Below are 23,273 nucleotides of genomic sequence, written 5' to 3' on the forward strand. Positions count from 1 at the left end.
GAGATAATATCGAGAGGGTTGCGCAACCCCAGTGCCGTTAACTCTCGACACGCTGTTCGCGCCCTCGTTAACGCTCGTTGGTCGATCATTCCGCCTCACTTTTCCTCTTTCTCCCGCTCCCTCGTGTGTGTACCCTTTCATACCCTTTCTCCTGCGGCCGACGCAGTCGCTTTCCATGTGAAAAGCGCGGAAGAAAGACGAGAAAGGGAGAGAGAGAGAGAGAGAGAGAGGAAGAGGGAGAGAAAGAGAGCACGCGCAATACCGCGAGAGGTATTACAACGTGCGGATTGAGAGCTCTGTACTTCCGGTGAACGAAAGTGAAGGAAGAGGCATCGGAATAGTTGATTCCCTTTGAAACCTTCATTTCGCATCGCGGGAATGTTCACGGGAGATTTCCTCTCTGTCTCGATATCATAGGTAAGATTGTAATTGAAAGAAAAGCAGCGCGAGTCAAATTCTTTCTTAGCGTCGTGCGATTCGAATCTGACGTAACTGATCGACCAACGTCGATTCGATTTTTCTCTCTGTGTGTCTAAATTGCAGATAAAATTATAATCTAAATATACTATAATCACGCGTCGCGTCATTATGTTTGTAATGACAGTCGCTTTGCAGTAACGCAAAATCCATTCAAGAGATTTTCTTTGTATACGCCTAGCCTATAATCGATACAATTCGAATTGCACGTCGACGTGTATCAACGTGTGTTAACAGTTTGACCGATCGCGAGGACATTTTTTCTATCCGCGTCGCGAGAAATTGTGAAATTGTATATTGTAAAAAAAGACGATGGGAAAGTGTCTTGAAAAGGACGGATCCTTTTCAGGACAGCCAGTCTCGCCGTCACAGTGACGTGGACCGTAGCGCGTCGGCCCATTGGCGTTTTATTTGTTAAAGAAATATAGAATAATCACAGTGGCAGACCAATGCGACACGTCATAGCTTCACAATCGTCTACTCAGCATTGTCATACGAAATCGCATTGATCCGTCGCTCTGTGAATGTTAATTCCCGGCGATTTCAGGCATTGACGAACGTCGAACGCGATTGAATCACGAAACGAATTCGGCGCGAAAGGCGTACTTGCGCGCGCGCGCGCCAGTCGGCATCTCGGTCGAGCGCCTCCTGGTGTTGACGGTGGACGGCGCGGTTGCGCTGCTCGTTGTCGTCGGTCGGCCTGTCTTGGGCGCGCGGCGCGACACTCAGCGCGGTAGGATGCAGCTGGTGTGGAGCGAATGCTGGAACAACGAGCGAACGGCGAACGGCTGAGCGAAGGTACGCGCGAGTGCTCCACCAGGTATCTTGTCGTTGCTCATCCTTGCAGAGACCAGTCCCATCGAGGCTGGACAACGAGTCCTGCGCGCGCGCGCGCGCGCTCGTTCGCGGTTAAGGATACTCGATTCGCGGATAATCGCGTCACGCCACGCTCCTGCTCGATGACGAGGTGAGATGTCCTCGCGAACGACCTTGGTGCACACACGATTATATTCGCGCTTGTGAGCTCCTCGTGACCGGCTTGGTGCGCGTATCTGTGTTACCCGAAGACACGCTGAGCGATCCTTAAGATATATACAAGCGCAAGATATATTCAACACGACGACGACGACGGCGACAGTCACCCTCGCCTTGATACCAGCAGCGGCGATTGAAACACGGTGATATACGGTGAGGTACTCCTAATGCTTGAAATCTCGATGAGGCTAACGTCGCCGTCGTCGCCGTCGTCGTCGTCGTCGTCGTCGTCGTCGTCGTCGTCGTCGTCGTCGTCGTCGTCGTCGCCGTCGCCGTCGCCGTCGCCGTCGTCGTCGTCGTCGTCGTCGTCGTCGTCGTCGTCGTCGCCGTCGCCGTCGCCGTCGCCGTCGTCGCCGTCGTCGCCGTCGCCGTCGCCGTCGCCGTCGTCGCCGTCGTCGTCGCCGCCGTCACTGTCGCCGTCGCCGTCGCCGTCGCTGTCGTCCTCGTCGTCGCGGTCGCGGTCGCCGGAGTCACCGTCGTCGCCGTCGTCGTCGTGGTTACAGCTGGTATCACCGTCACCACCGGCATAGTCCTCGTCATCACTGTCATTATCGTCATCACCGCCGCCGCTGCTGTTACCATTGTCAACATCGTCACCGTCAGTCTTGTCCTCGTGGTCAACGTCCGTGCTCCTCTGCGTCGCTACTGTCGTTCTCCATATCGCCTCCTGCTTTGCCTGTACATCTATAAGGAAGCGTATATAAGCAAGCGTCGCTCAGCTCCCGAAGAATTTAGACTCGCGATACCGTGGTACCAGGATGGCAGGCAACAAGAGTGCAATCACCATCATGCAGACCAAGCCGGTAGAAGTGTCGCAGCAGCTGCAGGATGGAGAGAAGTTTGTCAAGTGGGACGAGGTTTGTGTGTATTTTTAATGTTACGGCTGGTAGTTGACAGTTTTATGCCGGGACCTAGTAGAACTCTCTAAATGTAAAAGGTCATTTTAGATATAAGTGCTACTCCCTCCTGCTTGATAAAACCAAAAAGCAAATCAGTCTGTAATAATAGACCATGATTTAATGAAATGTTACATGCCTATCCCAATACATCAGCTTTTGTTGCCTTGTGCTGTCAGTTAGAATATTTTAGAGCGATTTAGAGAGAATAATTGTGTATATGTGAAAATAAAATCTCTCACAGTAGCAACGTTATGTGACTATAGGATTCTGGAGTAGCGACGCCGGTGACACTGAGAGTGGATAAATATGGTTTTTACTTGCACTGGATGGATCAAAATAATGAGATGGATATGTTGGACATAGCCATCATAAGAGACACGCGAACAGGGAAACACGCAAAAATACCAAAGGTATTGATGTCATATCCGTTTTCTCAGATAGTAATAAATATTTTACATGACATTATAGCGATACGTACCCGCCAGAGATACGATCTCCGATCATACTCTCTCGCGGTAATGTAGCAAATATTAATATTATAATCACACAAAGTTCTGGTCTTTCTATAATTATACTAATGACGCACAGCTTCATCACATAATAATTATTGACTCGCTTATAAATAGCACATTACCTACTTTATGTCCCATACATAGTTCACTTTTTTTTATCACGTCTATTGTTTGTACCAATGATAGGTAAAGGCGGTAATATATTCATTGAAATAATGACATGCCTCGTTGGATCAGTTTTCCTATAAATCAATATACAGAAACTTTGAATGAACTGACACACTTCTGCACGCGGCATTGTAAGCGTCTAGCTCATTTCGCAAAACTTTTTGCTTACTCATCGATGCGTTAGCATATTTTATCAGAGTTTAGATTTATTTATATACCGTGATCTCTTTGTGTCGGAGGATTCGTGAAAAACAGAGAGAGACAAAGAGAAAGAAAAAGAAAGAATGAGAGAGAGAGAGAGAGAGGGAGGGAGGGAGGGAGAGCAAGTGATTGCGAATTAAATTGCGAATTCTCCTGTAGGATTCAAAACTGAAGTCTTTCGTGACAATGGGTTATCAGGACTCCTTAGAGGACAAAACCGTAACGATCTGTTACGGCTCAGACTTTGTCAATATGAATTTTATTAATTTCTGCACAACGCGCGCAGAAATAGCACAACATTGGACAGAACAACTTTTCCAACTGGCGTACAATTTGATTCAATTAAACACTAGCACAACTATGTTCTTACTAAAAGCACATACCAAGCTTACGCTCACTGCTGATAAATCTGAAAAGATACCAGTTAAGAAGTGAGTATATGATCCGTCCCGTTGCAACGCTACTCTAAACGCTTTCTATAAAAAGAGCCGTTACTTCCATACTCGAACATTTTTTGCAGTATAATAAAAATGTTCGCACAAAACAAAGACGACCGCAAGCGCGTCGAGAAAGCACTTGATATTTCTGGCTTTCCATCCGGCAAAGTGAGTGTTTCACATTACGTCGTCGATATTAGCATTGAGGAACGTGTTTCATTGTGAATTATTCTAAACATGTGCATTTACATGTCAATAATATCTTTTCTCAGAGCGACGTCGTGCCGTTACAAAAATTCCAATTTGAAGACTTCTTTAACTTCTACAAGTCTCTTACTCAGAGAACAGACGTGGAGAAGGTTTTCGAAGGAATTGTTGGCAATAGCAAACGCAGACTGATGTCTGTCTCGCAGTTTGTGGAATTCTTGAACAAGACGCAGAGGGATCCGCGCCTCAACGAGATATTGTATCCGTATGCAAATGAAGCAAGGGCAAAGGATATCATAAATCAGTACGAACCCAACAAGTGTAATGCAAATAAAGGCCAGCTCAGTTTCGACGGTTTCTTGAGGTATCTCATGAGCGAGGACAACCCGATTGTCGCTGTCACGAAATTTGAATTGTCCGACGATATGGATCAACCGCTCGCGCACTACTTTATAAATTCTAGTCACAACACATACTTAATAGGTAGACGCGCATTAATTATTTATAAGACGCGCTACTTGCATAATTGGGATGATTGTAAGAGTCAAATTTCTTCTCTCTTCAGGGCATCAGCTTACCGGCAGGAGTTCCGTGGAGATTTATCGCCAGTCTCTTCTAGCTGGTTGCCGATGCGTCGAGTTGGATTTTTGGAATGGGAAATTCGACGAGCCCGTTATCGTTCACGGGTACGAATGATAATTTTGCGTTTAGCCGACGCGCGACGCGCACAAACTCTGTAATTGATGATACAAACGTATTTGTTTAGATATACATTTGTACCTGAAATATATGCCCGAGATGTAATAGAGGCGATCGCTGAGAGCGCCTTCAAAACGTCTGATTATCCGGTCGTTCTCAGTTTTGAAAATCACTGCAACCCAAGGCAGCAAGCCAAAATCGCACAGTACTGTAGAGAGCTCTTCGGCGAAATGTTGCTTGACGCGCCACTTGAGTCGCACAAGGTATTTTTAGATGCCACATTTAATGAGAACGCTATTAGTTACAGGTAAAGATTGTCATAAAGAACAGTCTCTTCCTTTGCTTGCAGTTAGAGCCAGGTCAAGAGCTTCCACCGCCGGCGTTACTCAAGCGTAAGATAATAATAAAGAATAAAAAGAAGCATCACCACCATCATCATAAGAAGCATCAAAAGAAGCAGCAAACGTCAGACACCGCTGAAGGCACTCCGGAGAGCGAGGAGAACGACACGGCGATTCCAGCAGTTGCAGAGGAGAACGGCCAACCGCTTGACACGACGCAACAAAACGAGATGGCCGACAGCGTCGTGCCGGGAAACGAGCAGCAAATTAGAAACGGCGATATCTCCCACCCTCCGATGCTGCAACAAAGACAGGGTAGTAAAGATAGTGCCCAGGATGATGAAGGTTCGTAAATAGAAAATTGAAGCTATAAATATGCCGACGGAAAGCACGCGTATTTAACGCTCTGTTTATTTCTTCAGACGAAGAGGATGAATCGAGCACAGAGGAAGACGAGTCTAATGTGGAGGACATTAAACTGAGAATAGGTGATAAAGTGACCGCGCCGGATAAAGCGTCCGCAGCCAAGGAGACGGAAGCTGGTGCGGAAATTTCGGCTTTAGTTAATTACGTGCAGCCCGTGCATTTCAACAGTTTTGAGTCGGCCGAAAGTACGTGGAAAAATATATCCGAATGAAACAGTTTTAATTCACTTCGAAGATGCATCTCTTACATCACTTGTACGATAAAATTTATTTTGCAGAAAAGAATCGCACGTACGAAATGTCGTCCTTCGATGAGAAGCAAGCGACGACCCTTTTGAAAGAGAGGCCGCTAGAGTTTGTGAATTACAACAAGCATCAGCTGTCTAGAGTTTACCCGGCGGGAACGCGATTCGATTCCAGCAATTTTATGCCCCAAGTATTTTGGAACGCTGGGTGTCAGCTGGTTGCATTGAACTATCAAACACTTGGTTGGTACATGACGTTTTATTCGGTACATTACTTTGCCTGCTACATGTTGCTTTCGTCATTAATCGATCGAATGATTTTCTTGCTCCGCTAACAGATCTGGCGATGCAATTAAACTTGGGGATATTCGAGTACAACCAACGTTGTGGCTATCTGTTGAAACCAGAATTTATGAGAAGGAAAGATCGACGCCTGGATCCATTTGCCGAATCCACCGTGGACGGTATTATAGCGGGCATGGTTCACATTCACGTGATATCCGCGCAATTTTTAACTGACAAGAGAGTAGGCACGTATGTGGAAGTAGACATGTACGGTCTGCCGGCGGATACCGTACGGAAGAAATTCCGCACGAAGATCGTTCCGAATAACGGCATCAATCCTATTTACGATGAGGAACCGTTTGTATTCAAAAAGGTACTCGTAGAACAATAAATACATCGCGTGTCTGAATGTCGTATGTCATAAACGTGCGGTCGTAATACGCCGTTCTCGCATTCCTTCAGGTAGTTCTGCCTGAGCTTGCCTCGATAAGAATAGCCGCGTACGAAGAGTCCGGGCGCTTAATCGGTCACAGGGTATTACCTGTAGTCGGGCTATGCCCAGGATACCGACACGTCGCCTTGAGAACGGAATGTGGGCAACCGCTACCGTTAGCGAGCCTGTTTTTACATGTTATCGTGAAGGACTATGTCCCCGATGGTCTCAGCGAGCTCGCCGAGGCTTTAGCAAACCCTATCAAGTATCAGAGCGAAGTGGAGAAGAGAGCGCAGCAGTTGTCGGTTCTTACAGATTGTTTAGAAGCACCGTCGGAAGAAACGAATGAGGTACGTTGTTAAACGTCACGCCCCGAACGATTTGTTATTTTCGCTTATTAACAATTTAATTGTTCCATCTTTACTAACACTAATCACTAACGCGTTTTTAGGATAAGCTTAAAACTAGCGACGCTCCTAGTTCTTCTAAACCAGCTGTAAGTTTATGCACACGATCTCATCCTGCATGCTGCGATCCTGTAACCTGTAACGTATATCGCTAACAATGTTGCTTTCACGCACACACGCACGCACGCAGGATGAAACTGTAAAGGCTAAACGATTACAGTCAATGGGCGAGTTACCAGGTCTTGTACCAGTTTCCAGTAGCTTACACGGCAGACCATCCATCGCCGGTTTGTGCAGTTCCGAGACAATCGACATGGAGGACGTTGCTCCAACCTCGTCAGTTCAAGTAGCCGACACATCGATAAGCAAAAGTCCAGTCAATGCCAGCAATAGTGAGTGTTTCTTTCCGCTTCTTTGATTGTTTGAGAATGTGCTTAGCCCGTGTTGCATTTCGACAATCCTTTTTCTTGTCTCTTAGTGAATGATGATATAATAGCCGAAAGTCTGGAAAAGCTCATGGAAAATAAGTTGGTCAGGGAGAAGAAGATGGAGCTCGAGAAGAAGCTCGAATCTCTGCGGAAGAAACACGAGAAGGAGAAGATGCGAGTGCAGTCGCAGAAGAGCACGATCGACGGCGAGAAGCACAAGTCCAAGTTCTACATGAGCAACAAACTGGTGAAGCGACTGTCGAGCAAGAATATGTAAGTATACGAAAAGGACGTGGCAAAATTCTATAATTTTCAATTGCATCATTTTTAAGCAGTTTTTCGAGTGAAGTGGGTTTAAGCACCTTGGCTATGGCTGAGTCTTCCGAGTGCCCGGACGTGGAGAATCGCGAGGGAAACGAAGGGGTACCTAGGGGTTTGCCTAGAAGCCAAAGCGAGCGATTTTTAGCTGTGTGCAAGGCACACGTTCAACAGGAGCGCGAGCTACAAGAGAAGTATTATGACAACCTGTTTGCGATCGTCGAGAAAGTAATGAAGGCATCGCAGTCCAATCAGTTGAAGACGCTTCGGGTGCTTTTAGATAGAGAAACCGCAGATGTCATGCGAAAGCTACAGGCTACGAGACATGGCGAGGTATTATGTCCAGTCATTATGTTCTCCCTTTATATACTATTCAAACGTATGAAATAACGAAATCGATCGTTGCACCTCTTCTGTCATTCAAGGTCAAACAATTGGCCAAAGTGCACAAAGACAAAGCCGAACTGGATCGTATGAAGAGAGAAGTTGCGAAATCGACTGTGGAGAAAGGCGTGAACGAATGCACGCGCTTGACAAAGATTTACGACAAGAAGAGAGCGGAATTGGAAAGGCAGCATGAAGAGGTGCGACTGAGGCTTGAAGAGGAGCGAGCCAAGGTTTGCGTCCTACCATAACGTAACACAAACGAGAAAAAGAATACACATCGTTTAATCATTTTAAGGTATGTTTTTCTCTCGTGATGTGATAGGTAAAGGCTAATTTGCTAGCAGAGTACAGTAGTCGCTATAGCAAATACGAGAGTGGCGAGTTACCTTTGTTACCTACCGGCGGAGCCAGCATGCCTGAATCACTCAGCGAGAACACGTATTGACTCACGCTACGAGTCGTCTAGCTGTGTCGACTGAAAACCACGTCTCGGTTCGCGGCTCCCGCGTGCCACGTTACACGTGTCGCTCCAGGCATCCCGTATGCAACTTGGTGCGTCGAACACGAGTTATGAATTCCGTAAATCGAGAGAGACATGTGGGGAGGAGAAACTGAGATTGTTACACTCGGTCGTGACGCCTCCCGACATTCGCACGAAGAAACGAATCGGTACTTGCGACTAACGATGTTGGCATACAGTGCTTATCTACAGGTGCTCGACAATGATAAAGAAGACGTTCTTGCAGTCTCTCAGCGGGGACGTCGATACGATGAGACAGGTGTGAGCTGTACCGAGAGAACGTGATTTCGGGCAGCTCGGTGTAACACGAAGCACAGACGAGCAGCGTTTTACGTATGTACGATATAATTGTATGTATATACCGAACTTTTACCGTTTAATACTTCAAGAGATTAGATGGTCGAATAATGGATCGAGGTAATTTTCTATTACTTCAAAACGCTGTGTCTTTTACTACAATGATCATTATTCGATCGATGCGATCGCGCGTATGTGTTGGTCGGTATGTCTTCGATCGATCCTGTCGCTAGACACGCGGAACGCGCCGTGTCTTGATCTCTTTACGATGAAACGTCTGCTTAATAACGCGGGAAAGCATAACGGGAAGAAGGAAGGTGAGGGATATACAATGTCAGACTTTAACGATAAGTCTGAGATACTTGGCACAGTATTAAGCAGTCTGGGATTTCGGGATCTGAAAAATCGGCATTCGACGTTGTCGGTTACGTAGCGCGGTAACGACGGTATCGTTCCGTGAGAGATATACGCGCGAGTGGGTGTATAATTCTAAATAAGAGCAACTTTCCTAAGTGCTAACGTTTAATATTGTTGTTATATGCATAAGGCGTTATTTAATCGATTACAAAACTATTTCTAATCACGTTCCACAAGATACTCCGTTTACGCGGTAAATGAAAAAATTGATCTTCTCGACTCTACTCCGTAAGTCTCAGATCTCAGGAGATTCCAGTCAGAATGATAACAAGTATATCGAGAGGGTGTAATCTCTTTGGCCTAGAGGAGAAACATTGGAAAGTGCTGAGAGAGAGAGAGAGAGAGAGAGAGAGAGAGAGGGGGGAGGAGAGAGAGAAATTCGCACGAACGCACGCGTGTGCATGCACGTACGCGTACGCGCGCGATAGCGATCTGATATATATATATATATATATTTTTGACTGAAAGTACTCCGTATAAAGTAATTTTTTTCCGGAGTTGCCCGTGCTATATAGGGAGGGCAGGGGGAGGGGCGGAGAAATACTGAGACATTATATTTCGCCGCGGGCGCGAGAATATCTCAGTATCCTACCGTGTATAGAGCGGCTCTTGGTATCCCGAACGGTCCGGTCGGGCAAACCTCTTTGAGGAAGACAATCAAAAATGTTACGAGGTAACATTGTCCTTGTTGTTTCTAATCGTATGTTATTTTAGATTATATGCACTGCAATACGTGTACACAGATATCTGTGAAGGGATTCTTCGTAATTATAACGAACTTAGGGTTAAAACTTGTCGCAATGTAAGTCTGTACCGTGTAAAGATCCGCTATTTATTCGAAAAGGAAGAAAAAGAGACGCGTTGATTTAACGAAGCCCAGAGGTACGCGAGGTGTACGCGAGGTGATTACGCGATTGCTTGGCGGAACCATCTGGCGATAGTCGCGCGCGCGCGCGAAAAGCGATAACGTAATCAAAGATGACTTCTTATACAGAATATTTAATATTGTACACATATACACATGTATATCTATACACATATACTTAAACAACGCGCGCGGTTATACATACATTTCATCGCGATTTATATTATTTATTTTGCGTTGGTCGAGGGATCGCACGCGTGCATCCAACATTTCGGTATAGAGGCTGAACCGTTCGGATTTTGTTCGGAGCCACTGACGGTTCGATCCATCGTTAAACATTGGCGAGTCAAGCAAAAAGTGATTTACGAGTGATCTCGTGTGTGGCATTTATCGCGTTCGTTGAAAAGACGCTTTTCACTTGCGCGTTGTATCTCACGTCAAGTATATTCTTTCGCTGCACGTACTTACATCGACAGTGTTCCGCTTAGATCTGATTGACAAGAATTACCGATTACGTTTACGTATTCACATAGACGCAAAAGAACTTGGTGCTTATCCGCAGTTATTAATCAAACTCGCGACTGAATCTCGACACAGATTATAGTACAGTTCGATGTGACGAATTACATTGAGCGCTTACAAAGCACAAAGGATACGTATCCATCTGAATTATATTAATCAATTTGCGCGCTTTGTAGTTGTTTTATATAACTTGGGTGAGTTCATTTTTTCTAGCTCTTTTTGAAATTAACTCGGTAGAATCGCGATATATTTGACGAAGTCTCTTGATTTCGTGAAATTGATCAAAATCTTATAATTGTTTGAAGAAAATGGCTTCTCTTTATACATATATGATTTATTACGTGCAATATTAGTCTAATGAATGTCGCGTGCGATGAGAAATCAACTCAAATTTACTATTATTCTATTGTACAATCGCGTTGTTGTGCTTGTCGCATTATTTTCGCAAGTTTTGCGGACGACGAGCAGAGTAAATCTCTGGGGGAGTAAGTAGCGATTACCGTTCCAGTTTTTTCCAATAAGTCGGAGGGAGAATGATCAATTAAAATAGATACATTTATTATTGTTGGCGATAGTGCATCTCGTAAATAACGTAAGAAAACGATAGATCCTGAAGAAAGTTGTATCCCGTGCACCTCCCTCGGATATAACGCGAGATTTCGTTCGTCCGTAAGATATCAGGAGTAACGGCATTTGTATTTCCTTTCTAAATAATCGTGACGCTGCCGCGTGTTTTGCAGGAGAGAGTAGCTGACACACTATTGCGTATCTCGCCGGTAGGCTTAGGATTTACACGCGACACACACGGGTTCATCGCGTTGTACCGCAAAGTTACCATTTCTTAGTCGATGTTAATTTTCGTGGTTGCATTTCCTCCGCAAATGAAGTTACCGATCGTTCGTGAGGTTGCTTTCCATCGCGACTGACGCAGTCTGATTTTCTCTTTGCCGATCAGAGTTGACAGATCGTGGCGATGATAATGACAGCGATGGCGATATGAATATATTCGAGGCAACTTGTTAGTAGCTCTTCCGTCTGGCACGAAGAATCCGATAGTATCGTTTATGCATTAAATGCGCGACGTTTCTCGCGGAATTTGGCCAGGCATTTCGTGCTCGATCAAGTACGCAGGTCCTTTGCGACAAGTCGGGCGAGTTCCGTGGTGATGGCAATGCGAGGAATCACGCTTGAGCGTTCGTAAATTCCGTCGCGTACTAGATTCCTAGATCGTTGTCGATGGCACATTCTCTTTCCAGTGTTTTGCATAGTGATAAATTTATTTCGGGTCTCCTCTTTTCGACGTTGGTTTACTACGCCTGTAAGTTCTTTCAATGTTTCGCCTCTCTAGAGAGGCACGTATTTTAGTGTGATCGTTGCGTTACCTTGCGAACGTGCCTCTCGAATATTATTATGCGTATTGTGTATTATAGAGAGAGATACGTAGATCTTGGTTTCTCTCGGTATCGCTTAGAATCGAAGATCCGCCGACTTCTCGTAGTATATTTCGTTGCTCCGAGCTCTACATGCTGTCTCGTCGAAGCCGAGGAGGAGAGTCGTTGTGGCGCGCACGAGACAATTGGAACATAAGCGACGCGAGTGTCGGGCGGAGAGCAGTGGTATGTTTCCGGTTAATATTAGTTTGCGTTTCTCCTATGTTCCGCTCTATGGTGTCCTCCGCGTCACCTTTCGTCGCGGGCCTCGTCGTTCTCCGTTACCTAATTAGTCACTTGTCGCGCGCACACAGTGTGATCTACCTATGCATTTATGTCTTTCAATTAGACCGGATCGGCGCTGTGTATCCTGTCGGAGATCCTTTTCGCAGCGTGTGTGATCGCCGTACGGATGTCGCATACTTTGCTTGAAATATGGTTATCTCGGCGTCGTTCTTTTCCTATACATTCGTGTGACGTACGCGTATGTACGTCACACACCACACACACACACACACACACACACACACACACACACACACACGACAGATATATACACACGCACACACACGTATGTAAATGTATATACGAGCATAGATTTACGTTCTAACGATATAGATATTATATTCACGTTGATATATTATGTGTTGTTGCTGTTGATGTTGTTAATCGTAGGGTAGCGATACAAAGTGGGTAGTGGCTAGCGTGTAATCATTGTTAATAGGAACTACGGGGAATTAGAGAGAAGCACAGAGAGAAGGGAAGCAGAGAACGAGCAGCAGTTGTACACGTTGCACTGCACGACGACGAGCACGTTCGCGCGCGGATTATTTATTATTGATCCGCGGTCGATCGATCTTCGGACGCGTGCGTCGCGATGTTACCAGTTTATTGTACCTGCGATCTCGTCTGCCTTTAACCACCCTGGCGCTGCGTTGCGCTCGGATGTCTCGTTCGTTCGCTTTCTCCCGAAAGCGAAGAGAGTCTCGAGGAGTCTCTTGGATCACCTCCTGACCTCCAGTCAGCGGATTTAGGATCCTCACTTGTCTGTCTCCGAAGCACCATGGTGGTTAACTTCAGCGACCGGTACCTCTCGCGAGGGGTGCCAGCACTCTGTAATGCTATAAGATTTGCCAAATAGATATTTATAGAACACGTCGGAGCGTCGAAGATCTCATCGCCGATCCTTGTAACGGATGTGCTCGTCGTCCCGGAAATAAGAGCGCGGGGAGATATCTACAGGCGTATGTTATACATATATATATACATATAAGGTATGTGTAGTTTGAAACGGCCTACAAACGATCGTAGCAATTCGGCTCAGCTATGTATTATTCCTTTTCTCTTTTTGTCGGTTTCGTTTTCCGACGACGTCGTACTGAAACTCGAATTGCAGCGTCTAAGCGGCCGCCGTCGATATGCGATCGTGCCGGGAGCGCGCGATGCTTCCCGCACGCAGCAGGTTTATCCGTTACATAAGGTCTTCCGCCGTCAAGTCTGCTCATCTGTCTCGCGTCCTTCCATCGTCAATCCTTTGAGCTCAACTATAATAACAAGGATCTCCTAACAACGACTCTTCGTACCTGAACACTACAGTCCCGGCACTGCGCGTCCTCCATCGATTCTGTCGAAGCATCGAAGTGAGCGAAAGTCCTCCGACGACACATCGGATCACATCTACGAAGAGAGAATCAAACAGAAAACAGAGCAAAAAAAGAAACAACGGTAGTCTCCTTAGCGCTCTCGAGAGAAGGGGGGATAGATTCCGAAGTATTTTCTGCGGGACTGGCGGTCGATTAGGCTGCGTCAATAGATCGAAGAGATATTACGAATTCGTTGCGATTGCTGCAAATATACCGCGCGACTTTCTGCCGCTTGCATGTTCAGTTTCTCTTTTGACTCGTCAGCGACGTCCTCTCGCTGACACTCGAACCGACAATGAAATAGAGTAATTCTCGATGTACATAAGATGCAACGACGATATTCTTTTGTCGAAATTCGCAGGGCGCTTGCGTATTGCGGTTCTGAGTTGCTTACTTACTGGAGAAACACTCTCCGGTATTCCGAGGAAATTTGCCTTATGACACGCGCGATCGCGCGCTGTCATTCATTCGATGCTTGATTCGATGCTGTCGATTGTTATATTGCAAAAGTTATACGCGCGGCGGAGCGTACCGTTATTGAGCGCGCTCAATCAGCGCCGCGCGGGTCTTTATGTTCAACGATTCTACATCCGCTTCGTGATCGAGAGCTTGATTAACATCGTAATTGCGACGTAGTGTCGATTTTTGCGTTTAGAGCGTTCGCTAGGTGTGTGTCTACATGAGTGTGATTATTCGTAAGTAAGGTGGTAGTTAGCGCGCCGAGGCGAAGGAATAAGGAGGAGGGACAAACTCAGCGATTGATTGTGTAATTGTAGTTAGCAGTCGATAGTGTGGGTGTAAATGCCTGACGTGATGTTACGTGTAGTAGTGCGCATATACACAGATGTATACGTTGTTCAGGTTTGTATCGAAAGACTAGTAGTTGTGTCCCCCCCCGTACAAATGATTTCGTCTTCCCTCTTTGGCGACTCGATCGACGTCGTGTCGTGTCGTGTCGATTTCATTCAGCAGCGTCGCCGTCGTCGCGCTTGACGACAGGACTCCGACTGTGCAATTGTCTTACCGATGCCCTACGTTAGCTTGTTCCGTTGTTCCGCACCTTACGCATTATGCAACTAGGACAGCTTTACTTTTATTACTCGGTAGTCTCGTTTGTATATCGCTCGATCGTAATTGCAATTGATTCCGTTTATCGTTAAGTCCTACTTTTGTTTTTGTAAATAGTACAGCAACGAGAGAAAGAGAGAGAGAGAGAGAGAGAGAGAGAGAGAGAGAGAGAGAGGAGGGAAGGAGAGATTATAATGATTTGTTGTGTTCACACATTTTGATTTTCGTGTCCTGTCTTCCGATTCTCCTCTTCCGCATTCCATGTTGAACTTTGAACTTAGAGAGGTATCAGTCGATATCGTACGATGACGTGATACACTTGGCATGAATTCTTTGTTATTATGTGATCGTTGATATCAATTAGGAGGCGTTAGAATCTCGATTAATTTATTGAAACTTAGTGACGTTAAGTATAATTGGACGATTATCTTGTTTGTGTGTATATTTAATTATCCGAGTCTTGATTTTATAATTATCAGTCATTGTACGTTGCTTTTTCTTTTATTTTGCGATGATTCAGGGGTCATGTTCTAAATTCAACGACGAACTTTCTCGGAATGAAAGTAGCTTGATGATGTCGCAGTTAATGTCGTATTATTCGCGTGTTTTATTTATCTTACATAATGAACGAAAATTGTTCACGTTTATTATTTAGAGATTTCACACTCACACAGTTTTGCCCCATTTATCGTTAATTATTAATTATATAATCACTTAATAGTTTTGTTAATTTTTTTTTTTAGAAATTCATCGTGTCGCGCATACAGTATACGTATTCGATGTTTTGGAGTCTCGAAGGTGTAAAGAAATGATTAATCGCGGCACGGAGATACACGTGAACGCGCGAATATCCGAGTTAAAATTTATGTCGGTATTCATAGTTCATCGTTACTTGACAAATCATCATAGTTTCGTGAATTTTTCGTCAGCCTGTGTTTATTTCACACGTGAAACATCAATCCACGGTGAAATAATGATTTATGAATACAAATCTGTGATTGATTTTAAATATAAAATTATGCATAATTCATCACTGTGAAATTATAATTTATGCTCTTAGTATTGTTTCTTGGAAATTTCAATATAATTTGAAGATTCAACAGGATCGAAAGAGAAGGCAATTGCGTATTCATTAATTTTCCGCATCAATAGAAATTTAAATCCGGAGAGTCGGTACAATAACAATGAATCGAAGTGAGAAGATGGCGTGCTCAAGGTAAAACATGTTTCAAGGAGCATGTTGTTAGAGAAACAAATCTCAGCACTTGCGAGACTTGGGTTGATACTCATAGTTGCAAATTACTTACGATTTTCGATCGAGAACATAATCAATTGCAGATTCGTATTGCAAGTTGTTATTTGATTGTTTGATTGTCAATTTTTCTCGCGCGAAATAAATATTACCGATTTATGAATATAATTATAGAGATTCATAAAAGTATGATAATTTATCAAATAACAGCAAACTACGAATGCCAGCTTCAAAACAGATTCTAAGTTTCGACTCGGGTCGGTAGAAATAAAAAGCTCGTCCTGTGCTGTTAGCAATAGTTGTCGATTAATCACGTCGGCGATGTCTAACTATTATTATATATATATGTGTAAATCTCGCGATGTCTCGATCTTAATCGCGACAAGAGGAACGTAATGGGAAAGAAAGAAACGATTAGGGCAGAGACTAGAATTTAATCCAAAAATGATTTCTCTCCTCTGACTCACTTGTGCCTTGCCCTCGATCATCCTTCGCTGTTCTGTATCCAGGTATCCCTCTTTTCTAAATAATCGTCTTCGATGTTCGATGTCCTTTCTACGAATAAGAGACTACCAAGTGATCGGTACATTAAGAAGCGTGCTCCGTTTGCCATAATGATATTAGCTCGTAATCGATAAATGTATACCTAATAATCTTACAATTTAGCCCTTAAAATTCAAAGCGACCGCTAAAGCATTCGGATCGCAGGTATTGTTGGATCTCGCCTTCGAGAGATTGCATCCAGAACATTTACAGATATAATGCTCACAATAAGTGTCCGCAATTATTCCGTTACGATCGTCTAATCTTCGCGGAGTTACCCTCCGCTTGTCTGTCTCGCGAAGAAATCAGTTTTCGGATAATCAAAAATCGTGGGCGAGACTCGACGTTCATCGGATCGAATGCTTTGCGGTTTTCGCGGTTTATTATAAAAAAAAAAAACGCCGCTCGGTTTGAGCGCGTTTGTGACGTATTATATGCTAATTATGAGGAATCATCATCAGAACGGAAATTCGTATAGTTTCGCAACAAATGAAACTCAATGTATTCTTTTCGCACGAAACGCCGAGACGGGGTGAAGGACGGCGCGCTGTCGTCGTATAGACGGTACGCGCGGTATTGTTTTTGCGCGTGTTATTGTTTGGGACAGAGAAAGAGAGAGAGAGAGAGAAAGAGAGAGAGAGAGAGAGAGAGAGAGAGAGAGAGAGAGAGAGAGAGCCCTCGAGATTCGTTACTTATATTATCGATGCAGTATTGATCCGTCTCGGACGCGTCTCGGTCTATCTTGACAAGAACAGTCGTGACGAGGTAATTAGTGAAATCATACGAAATTCCGTGTCCTAATCATCGTACAGCGGATCATGGGAGGCTGCTGTGGCAGGTGATGTCCTCGTTCGTGACGACGATCTCAAAGGTATATTGATAACTAAAATTTATCCGGTTGATAAGTTTTATATCCGTTAATCGCATCCGCGAGAGAAAGAGAAAGAGAGGCGGACGGACGGAAATGACACGTGGAACCGGCGATTGTAGCCGTGGCTATTTACTTGTCGCGGAGCTCGACTTGAATATCGAGATTTTGATACCAGTGTCGTAGAGTCTTTCGCAATCGTCCGCGGCGTATTTGTACGTTATGTTAATCACCCCACGGGGAGATTATTTTCGAATTTTTGCGTGACGGTTCATGAATTATGTCGAGCAGGTCGAACGGTGGCCCCTCGTTTGCGCGTAGAAAATCGTTTTTGTGTATTATTCAAACGAGAGTGCGTCGCAGCATTGCGGAAGAATAGAGGATATTTCGTGACACGCAGCAGCAGCAGTATACAATGGTAGTCCGAACCGCTTCCATACCGCTCGATAGGTCTCAAATGCGCTGTCGCTTGAAGAAAGTGCGCCTAGTTTCGCTCTCGCTTCGAATTAGATCGAAATAAAGCTACGGCTACGGGAGAAATACGCATGGCATCAGCGTGCGGTTAATTGTCGCTACGTAATGAGGGCATTAACGAGAGAGAGAGAGAGAGAGAGAGAGGAAGGGCGCGTTCACGCGAAGCTAGTCGTATACTTCTTGAGAAGCGCGGTTGTGTCAGAACAGATTCGGTGTCAGCAATTTTAAGACTATTTGTAAATCCTGAGTGTATTTTTTAGAGAACAAAGTTAGCGACATTGTTACCCGCTATGCGAATATCAAGTACCATAACATTCACTTATATCCGTACAATGACCCACGAGTTACGATGATATTCTATAAATGGCTCTGTACTATTGTAAAATCAAAGACATAGCGTACAATAAAGTTTAGTGTCGTAGGAGATTCGGGTTGTTCGACGGCTGATGAAAGATGTGATGGTGGAGGTGAGGTGAGATGAGATGAGTTATGTTGTCGTTTCTTTTCCCTCTCGTCGCTTCCATTGCTGGTGTGTTCGTGGAAGAAGAGGAATAGATTAGTAGAGAAATATTTGAGTCGAGGAGACGTGTCGGTGGTGAAAATAATTGGACACTTTGTTCATTGCTGTGATTGTAACATTTATTTTCTCCAGTTCTGATGAACGATAGTTGCATTGTTGGGTAATATAGAGATATCTCGACTCGTATTAATATAGAAACGATAATTCTGCAAATAGTTAACGTTTCAGTGTTCGATTAGTAATGAAATGTCTAAATCTCCCACGAAACGTCAGAACATCCCAACGAATTACTTTAATTTTAGCTTAACTCGGCCATGCCTATCGCCTGATATCTGGTTCGAAGATTAAAATCTATAGGTATGTTTCTATATGCATATTACATTTTACGCATACAGGATAGGTTCGTGGTTTTTTTACGTACGTCAGCAGTATGTAATATTTGTCCAACGTGATTTTCTCGCTTCCGTTTTTGTTTTCGTTTTCCGGTGTCTGTTGCTTCTTTTTATGCAGACGCACTATCTCTGTAGTCATTACTTCATCCATCAAATCGTCCATGTATCTGTCCTTTAAGTTGTCTGGCATATTCGAGATGAAAGGGTCCACTGCTAACACATGTGCTGTGCAAAGTCAAAAAAAAAAAGAAGAAACGTTGTGACGTTAGCTTTGAGCAGAGGAAGAAAGTGCATCTGTAGTGATCAATTTCACGCTAAATCAATTACGATCATCTAATTTAGCTTATCTTATGTTCTCTATTCGCGGAAAATCGTACATTTTTTATCAGTTACTGTATTCATCAGTCGAAAGAATATTGACTCCGTCATACCTCTTAGCGTTTGTCGATTCTCGTACGTATATGTCGTTTGTCTCTCACTACAATGAATAACATGAAATCCCGTTTCCTCCAGAATCTTCCGCAGAGACGCCCTCGAGTCTTTACAATATTGAAAATATGGTATATAACGATTTATGTCCTGAAGCGAACAGAGAAACGCACATTTATTTGAAGTTGACATCCGCTGGGCTTATTGTCGCGTTATAGATACGCGTCGGATTATTTTTATTGTCATTGTTACCGTCATATAAGGCTCGTATTGCGGTTCTTTTTTCATCTCACGATACGATTCGAAGCTGTCGTGATGTGCCATAAATTCGATCAGCGCTTTGCCGCCCGGTCGCAGTAGCTTGTAAATATTTCGAAACGCGCGCCTAAATTTGATACTTTATTAGAGAATTGCCAGTTAAACGAGACAAATATTTTTTATAAATTTAATGGGATATATATTTCTTTAATGATACGCAACGATCTCGCGTGTGACGTCTAATTTCCCTTTGAAGAAGAATCGTGAAAGCTATCAGTTTTGTATTTGTAAAAGAATGACGCGAGATCGTCTTGTCGTATAGACTGTCTCGAAACTATCGTAAAACCTGTGTAATTGTTAGTACATTTTTTATAAAATAATGGATATCAAAGTACTTTATATCTCGGCACCAATGCATGCATGAGAATGATACTACACAGTCGTATTGCTCGATCTCCTCGTTCGGTAGCAATTCCGTCTCGATATCAAAAACTTTGAAGGACAATCGTTTGTCGTCGGCATAATTCAGATTTCCGTAGTCCGTCATGTATTGAGATATATCGGCACCTGTAAGTCAAAAAAAATACGTAAGGAAGAGAGTGAAACGCGTCAGCAAGTTTGTGAAACAAATTTCCACTTGTTTACCTACGACCACTACATCGGAGTGCAATCTAGGTAATAATAGCTCTTTGGTCACATCTCCGGGTCCCGATCCGATGTCCATGCATTTGCCTCGAACCAGCGCTAATTCGCTGCTAAATTCCTCCAAAATGTTCTTGGCGGATTCACGTTGCATCATGTTCGAGTTCATGTAATATTTAGGCGAAATCATGCTTGCACCGAGTTTCTTACAGAAAAGTGAAATAACAAATCTGCAAAAGTTTGATTCACACAGTTGAACAAAATTATTTCGTTCGAGTAAGTCGTCTTGCGTAGTCGGTCACTACTGAAAATAGTCCTCTTGGAAAACCCACGAAAACTAAAGAAGAGAAGACAGCTGCGATTTATATAGTAGTCATTCTAGAAACGATGGAAAGGTGGGGATGTATGTTTTGTACGTAGAATTCTACTTCATAACATCTTGTGTTGTGCTTCTTTGAATTCTTTCATAATTTCCTTGTTGTGATGCCCCTGGTTTTATGAAATTTTTTCTAAAATGGGTTCTTTAGGGCGGATTCTCCCTAAAACGGGTTCTCCATACAAGATTTCTTCTGTTATGTACAATAGACGAAATTAATCTGCCGTTAATTTAACAAATTACTATTTAAATCGTGATCGTATGATGGTATCATTCTCATTTGTCGATATTTAAAAAAAAATAACTTGCATGTGTCTTGTGTCATTGTGTTTGTGTTGAAGTCATACGTTTTGAAATTCAGAATTTTTTTAAACTGCGAGGTCATATTTTTAAAATGTCATGCACTCTTATGATAAAGATAATGTATCGTTAAAACCTGTCGATATTACGTAACTTATTTTTCAATCGAACAAGCGCCCTTGATTGAACATCGATTGGCATGATGAGTGCATAATTACTAAAACAAATATATACATCTCATCGAACCAACAAAAAGCGGGTGATACCAAACATTTTCGATTATGACTTTATATCATGTTTTCTGTTGCATTGGCTTGATATGGCTAAATAAAGTTTACTGGATTTTGCATAACGAAAGTTGTGTTACGAATTTCTGTTCTAACTCGAAAGTTGTAGAACGAAACGAATATTCTAAAACAAAACTTTTTATCAAATAATTGCAAATATTTCTCTCTTTTTTTTTTTTTAATGATATACTTGAGTTGTGTTTATGTGGTTCGAGATTGACCCGCGATACAATTGTTTATCTCTTCATGACGTAACTACTATTCTTTCACTGACCCGTCTCTCGACATGTTATTCTTTTCCATATTTTACATTCTTTTTTCTACGAGAATAGAATCAGAGGTAGAGACGTATGTATATATATACGGGTATACAGTTGTCATTATCGTGTCGTGACCTTAATGGTTAGTGCACTGAGGTCGGATAATTTTGGGATTGTTTTTGCCTCTATGATTACAATTGTTATATGTATATATATATATATATAATATACCATTATAGATAGATAGCTATATTAAAGAAACAAAGGTTGCTTGGAGCAACATACGTACATTAGAAATACTCGTATTTGAAAATGAATTTTCTTTTTTCATCCTTTAGACATGGAAACTAATATTTTTTTTTTGTAAAAGTGTCAGACCCTTTAAATTATGAATATTTATAAAAAAGTAGAGTTCCACATTTTTACTCCTAGTCTACAGCATATTATTATAAAAGCTCGTTAAAATCCGAGAGGGACATTATCGTGGGTTTCTTTGCGAGACGAATTTTACCGTAACTTTATTCGGTCAACGGGGCTTATCGCTATTAATCCGCAATTCGATCGAGTACGAAGTGGAAGACCCGCTCGGATCCTAACCGGGACATCCGAGCCCTTGAGCCGCTCTTATCTTACGGTCGCATGTATTTGCCTCTCGGACATCGCCGTATTTGCATATGCGATGGCACACTCCATACACGTCGAGATAATATACAAGGTGTTTTCCTAATCAAACACCCGTATTTCACGACGAGGGTGTCCTTCGTTTTTCGGCACCCCGAGAGTGGCTCTTAAATCTCGCTTGAAATCGACCATACTCGCCCTTACTCGCGTATAACCTCGGATTTTCTCCCAATCCCCCGTGCCGGAATTCCCCGAACCACTTTATCGCGCACAGAAATTTCGATAATGCTATCACCGGGTTCGCCGATGCTCATTCGGCTCTCTCTCTCTCTCTCTCTCTCTCTCTCTCTCTCTCTCTCTCTCTCTCTCTCTCTCTCTCTCTCTCTCTCTGGTCGCGCGTGTTCCTTTATGTCTCACATATTAAATCAATCTCTTCGCTGCGCGCATTTTATATATTTTTTTTCCTCGGTGATTGATGCAACGGGACGAACACGTTCGAGTCTCGTCACGTTACGTTACATCGGAGTTGACGTTATGCTCGTCCTTCCCCAGCTACCGTAAATCAGTTTGGCGACGCCTGTATAGAAAATATTTATGAAACTCGGCCGAGTTGACCCGCTCCTCTGACGCCCCGGCGCGCGGCGGCTCTCTTTTCTCTCGCCGTCTATCTCCATTTTCCCTTGCGCTCTGCGCGAGGTAATGCAATATGCACTCGCGTCTCTTTCAAAGGAGATAACAAAAGGTCGTAGCGCGTACGCACCACCGCCCGGAGTTTATAGAAGCACGGAAGCGCGCAAGAAAGCTCTGGGAGATGGAAAGATACGTCGGTCCAGCCAGAACGCAGTCACCATCGTCATCGCTCTCAACGTCGACGTCGTCGTCGCTCTCAACATCGACGTCGTCGTCGTCGCAGCTACGCGTCATTTTCTCATCGTGCTCGATCAGATTACTCTCCACTTGCGCGCGCGAGCCCTTGTAAATTTTTAACGACGCCCGACTCGGAAATACTGGCCGCCTTTTTTACAACAGAACGAAACTGCGTACGCGCTCTCCTTTATCACGCGCCGGGCCTCGCCCCTCGTCGCCGTGCAAAATATAGCGCGAGAAACCGCCGCGGCGAAGGAGCAGGAGCAGGATAGTAAAGTAGGTACGAGAAAGGAACGGATTAACGTGTCTGCAAAATTCCTGCCCGCGCGCCAGTGCGCTGTGTGGGTGCCTTGCGTCGCGACCTTATTAAATATGTACTCGCGGAACGGAGAGACTTTACGAGTGCGACGTCGCGTATGTCGCGTGCGCTCTCCGAAATTTCCCTCCCGCGGCTCTCCGTCCTCCTTTCCTTTTTCTCCCTTTCTCTCCTTCTTTACGGGGCCGTTTCGGCCAGCGCA

The 23,273-nt window shown here is 44.0% G+C and overlaps 2 protein-coding genes across 9 annotated transcripts; one reads left to right on the plus strand and one right to left on the minus strand.

Moving 5' to 3' along the window:
- Positions 1–233: 233 nt before the first annotated feature.
- On the plus strand, positions 234–18,227 carry Plc21C (Phospholipase C at 21C). 7 transcript variants are annotated; one of them, XM_025306454.1, is made up of 20 exons: positions 234–417; positions 1,025–1,275; positions 2,016–2,369; positions 2,675–2,821; positions 3,452–3,723; positions 3,813–3,897; positions 4,002–4,419; positions 4,502–4,622; positions 4,703–4,898; positions 4,985–5,321; positions 5,399–5,587; positions 5,680–5,889; positions 5,985–6,304; positions 6,394–6,714; positions 6,816–6,860; positions 6,962–7,163; positions 7,250–7,472; positions 7,532–7,850; positions 7,943–8,134; positions 8,227–18,227. In XM_025306454.1, exons 3-20 carry the CDS (start codon positions 2,271–2,273, stop codon positions 8,347–8,349), a joined length of 3,819 nt encoding a protein of 1,272 aa, XP_025162239.1. In that variant the 5' UTR covers positions 234–417; positions 1,025–1,275; positions 2,016–2,270; the 3' UTR covers positions 8,350–18,227. The 7 variants fall into 7 exon arrangements, 6 of the variants coding, with proteins under 6 accessions (XP_025162239.1, XP_025162244.1, XP_025162248.1 ...); XM_025306459.1 differs by lacking the exon at positions 1,025–1,275; XM_025306463.1 differs by lacking the exon at positions 234–417 and having other exon boundaries at positions 671–1,275.
- A 175-nt stretch (positions 18,228–18,402) lies between these two features.
- jhamt (juvenile hormone acid methyltransferase) lies at positions 18,403–20,385 on the minus strand. Of its 2 annotated transcripts, XM_025306485.1 has the most exons (6): positions 20,048–20,385; positions 19,798–19,969; positions 19,397–19,529; positions 19,147–19,294; positions 18,745–18,940; positions 18,403–18,655 (listed from the first exon to the last, which is right to left on the minus strand). In XM_025306485.1, exons 1-6 carry the CDS (start codon positions 20,232–20,234, stop codon positions 18,622–18,624), a joined length of 870 nt encoding a protein of 289 aa, XP_025162270.1. In that variant the 5' UTR covers positions 20,235–20,385; the 3' UTR covers positions 18,403–18,621. The 2 variants fall into 2 exon arrangements, with proteins under 2 accessions (XP_025162270.1, XP_011141693.1); XM_011143391.3 differs by having other exon boundaries at positions 18,583–18,940.
- Between the last annotated feature and the right edge of the window lie 2,888 nt (positions 20,386–23,273).

Source organism: Harpegnathos saltator, unplaced genomic scaffold (genome assembly GCF_003227715.2).
Source record: "Harpegnathos saltator strain DR-91 unplaced genomic scaffold, Hsal_v8.6 scaffold124, whole genome shotgun sequence".
NCBI classification, from domain to species: Eukaryota; Metazoa; Arthropoda; class Insecta; order Hymenoptera; family Formicidae; genus Harpegnathos; species Harpegnathos saltator.

What these genes read in the sequence shown, in the direction of transcription:
- jhamt (XM_011143391.3), bottom strand. Translation starts at nt 20,234, where the DNA reads ATGATTTCGCCTAAATATTACATGAACTCGAACATGATGCAACGTGAA. An exon ending in CATTGGTGCCGAGATATAAA is followed by an intron (nt 19,530 to 19,797) that starts GTACTTTGATAT and finishes TATCAAATTTAG; the next exon opens with GCGCGCGTTTCGAAATATTT. An exon ending in AATACGAGCCTTATATGACG is followed by an intron (nt 19,295 to 19,396) that starts GTAACAATGACA and finishes TGTTCGCTTCAG; the next exon opens with GACATAAATCGTTATATACC.
- Plc21C (XM_025306454.1), top strand. Translation starts at nt 2,271, where the DNA reads ATGGCAGGCAACAAGAGTGCAATCACCATCATGCAGACCAAGCCGGTA. An exon ending in TAGTGCCCAGGATGATGAAG is followed by an intron (nt 5,322 to 5,398) that starts GTTCGTAAATAG and finishes TTATTTCTTCAG; the next exon opens with ACGAAGAGGATGAATCGAGC. An exon ending in CGACTGTCGAGCAAGAATAT is followed by an intron (nt 7,473 to 7,531) that starts GTAAGTATACGA and finishes ATCATTTTTAAG; the next exon opens with CAGTTTTTCGAGTGAAGTGG.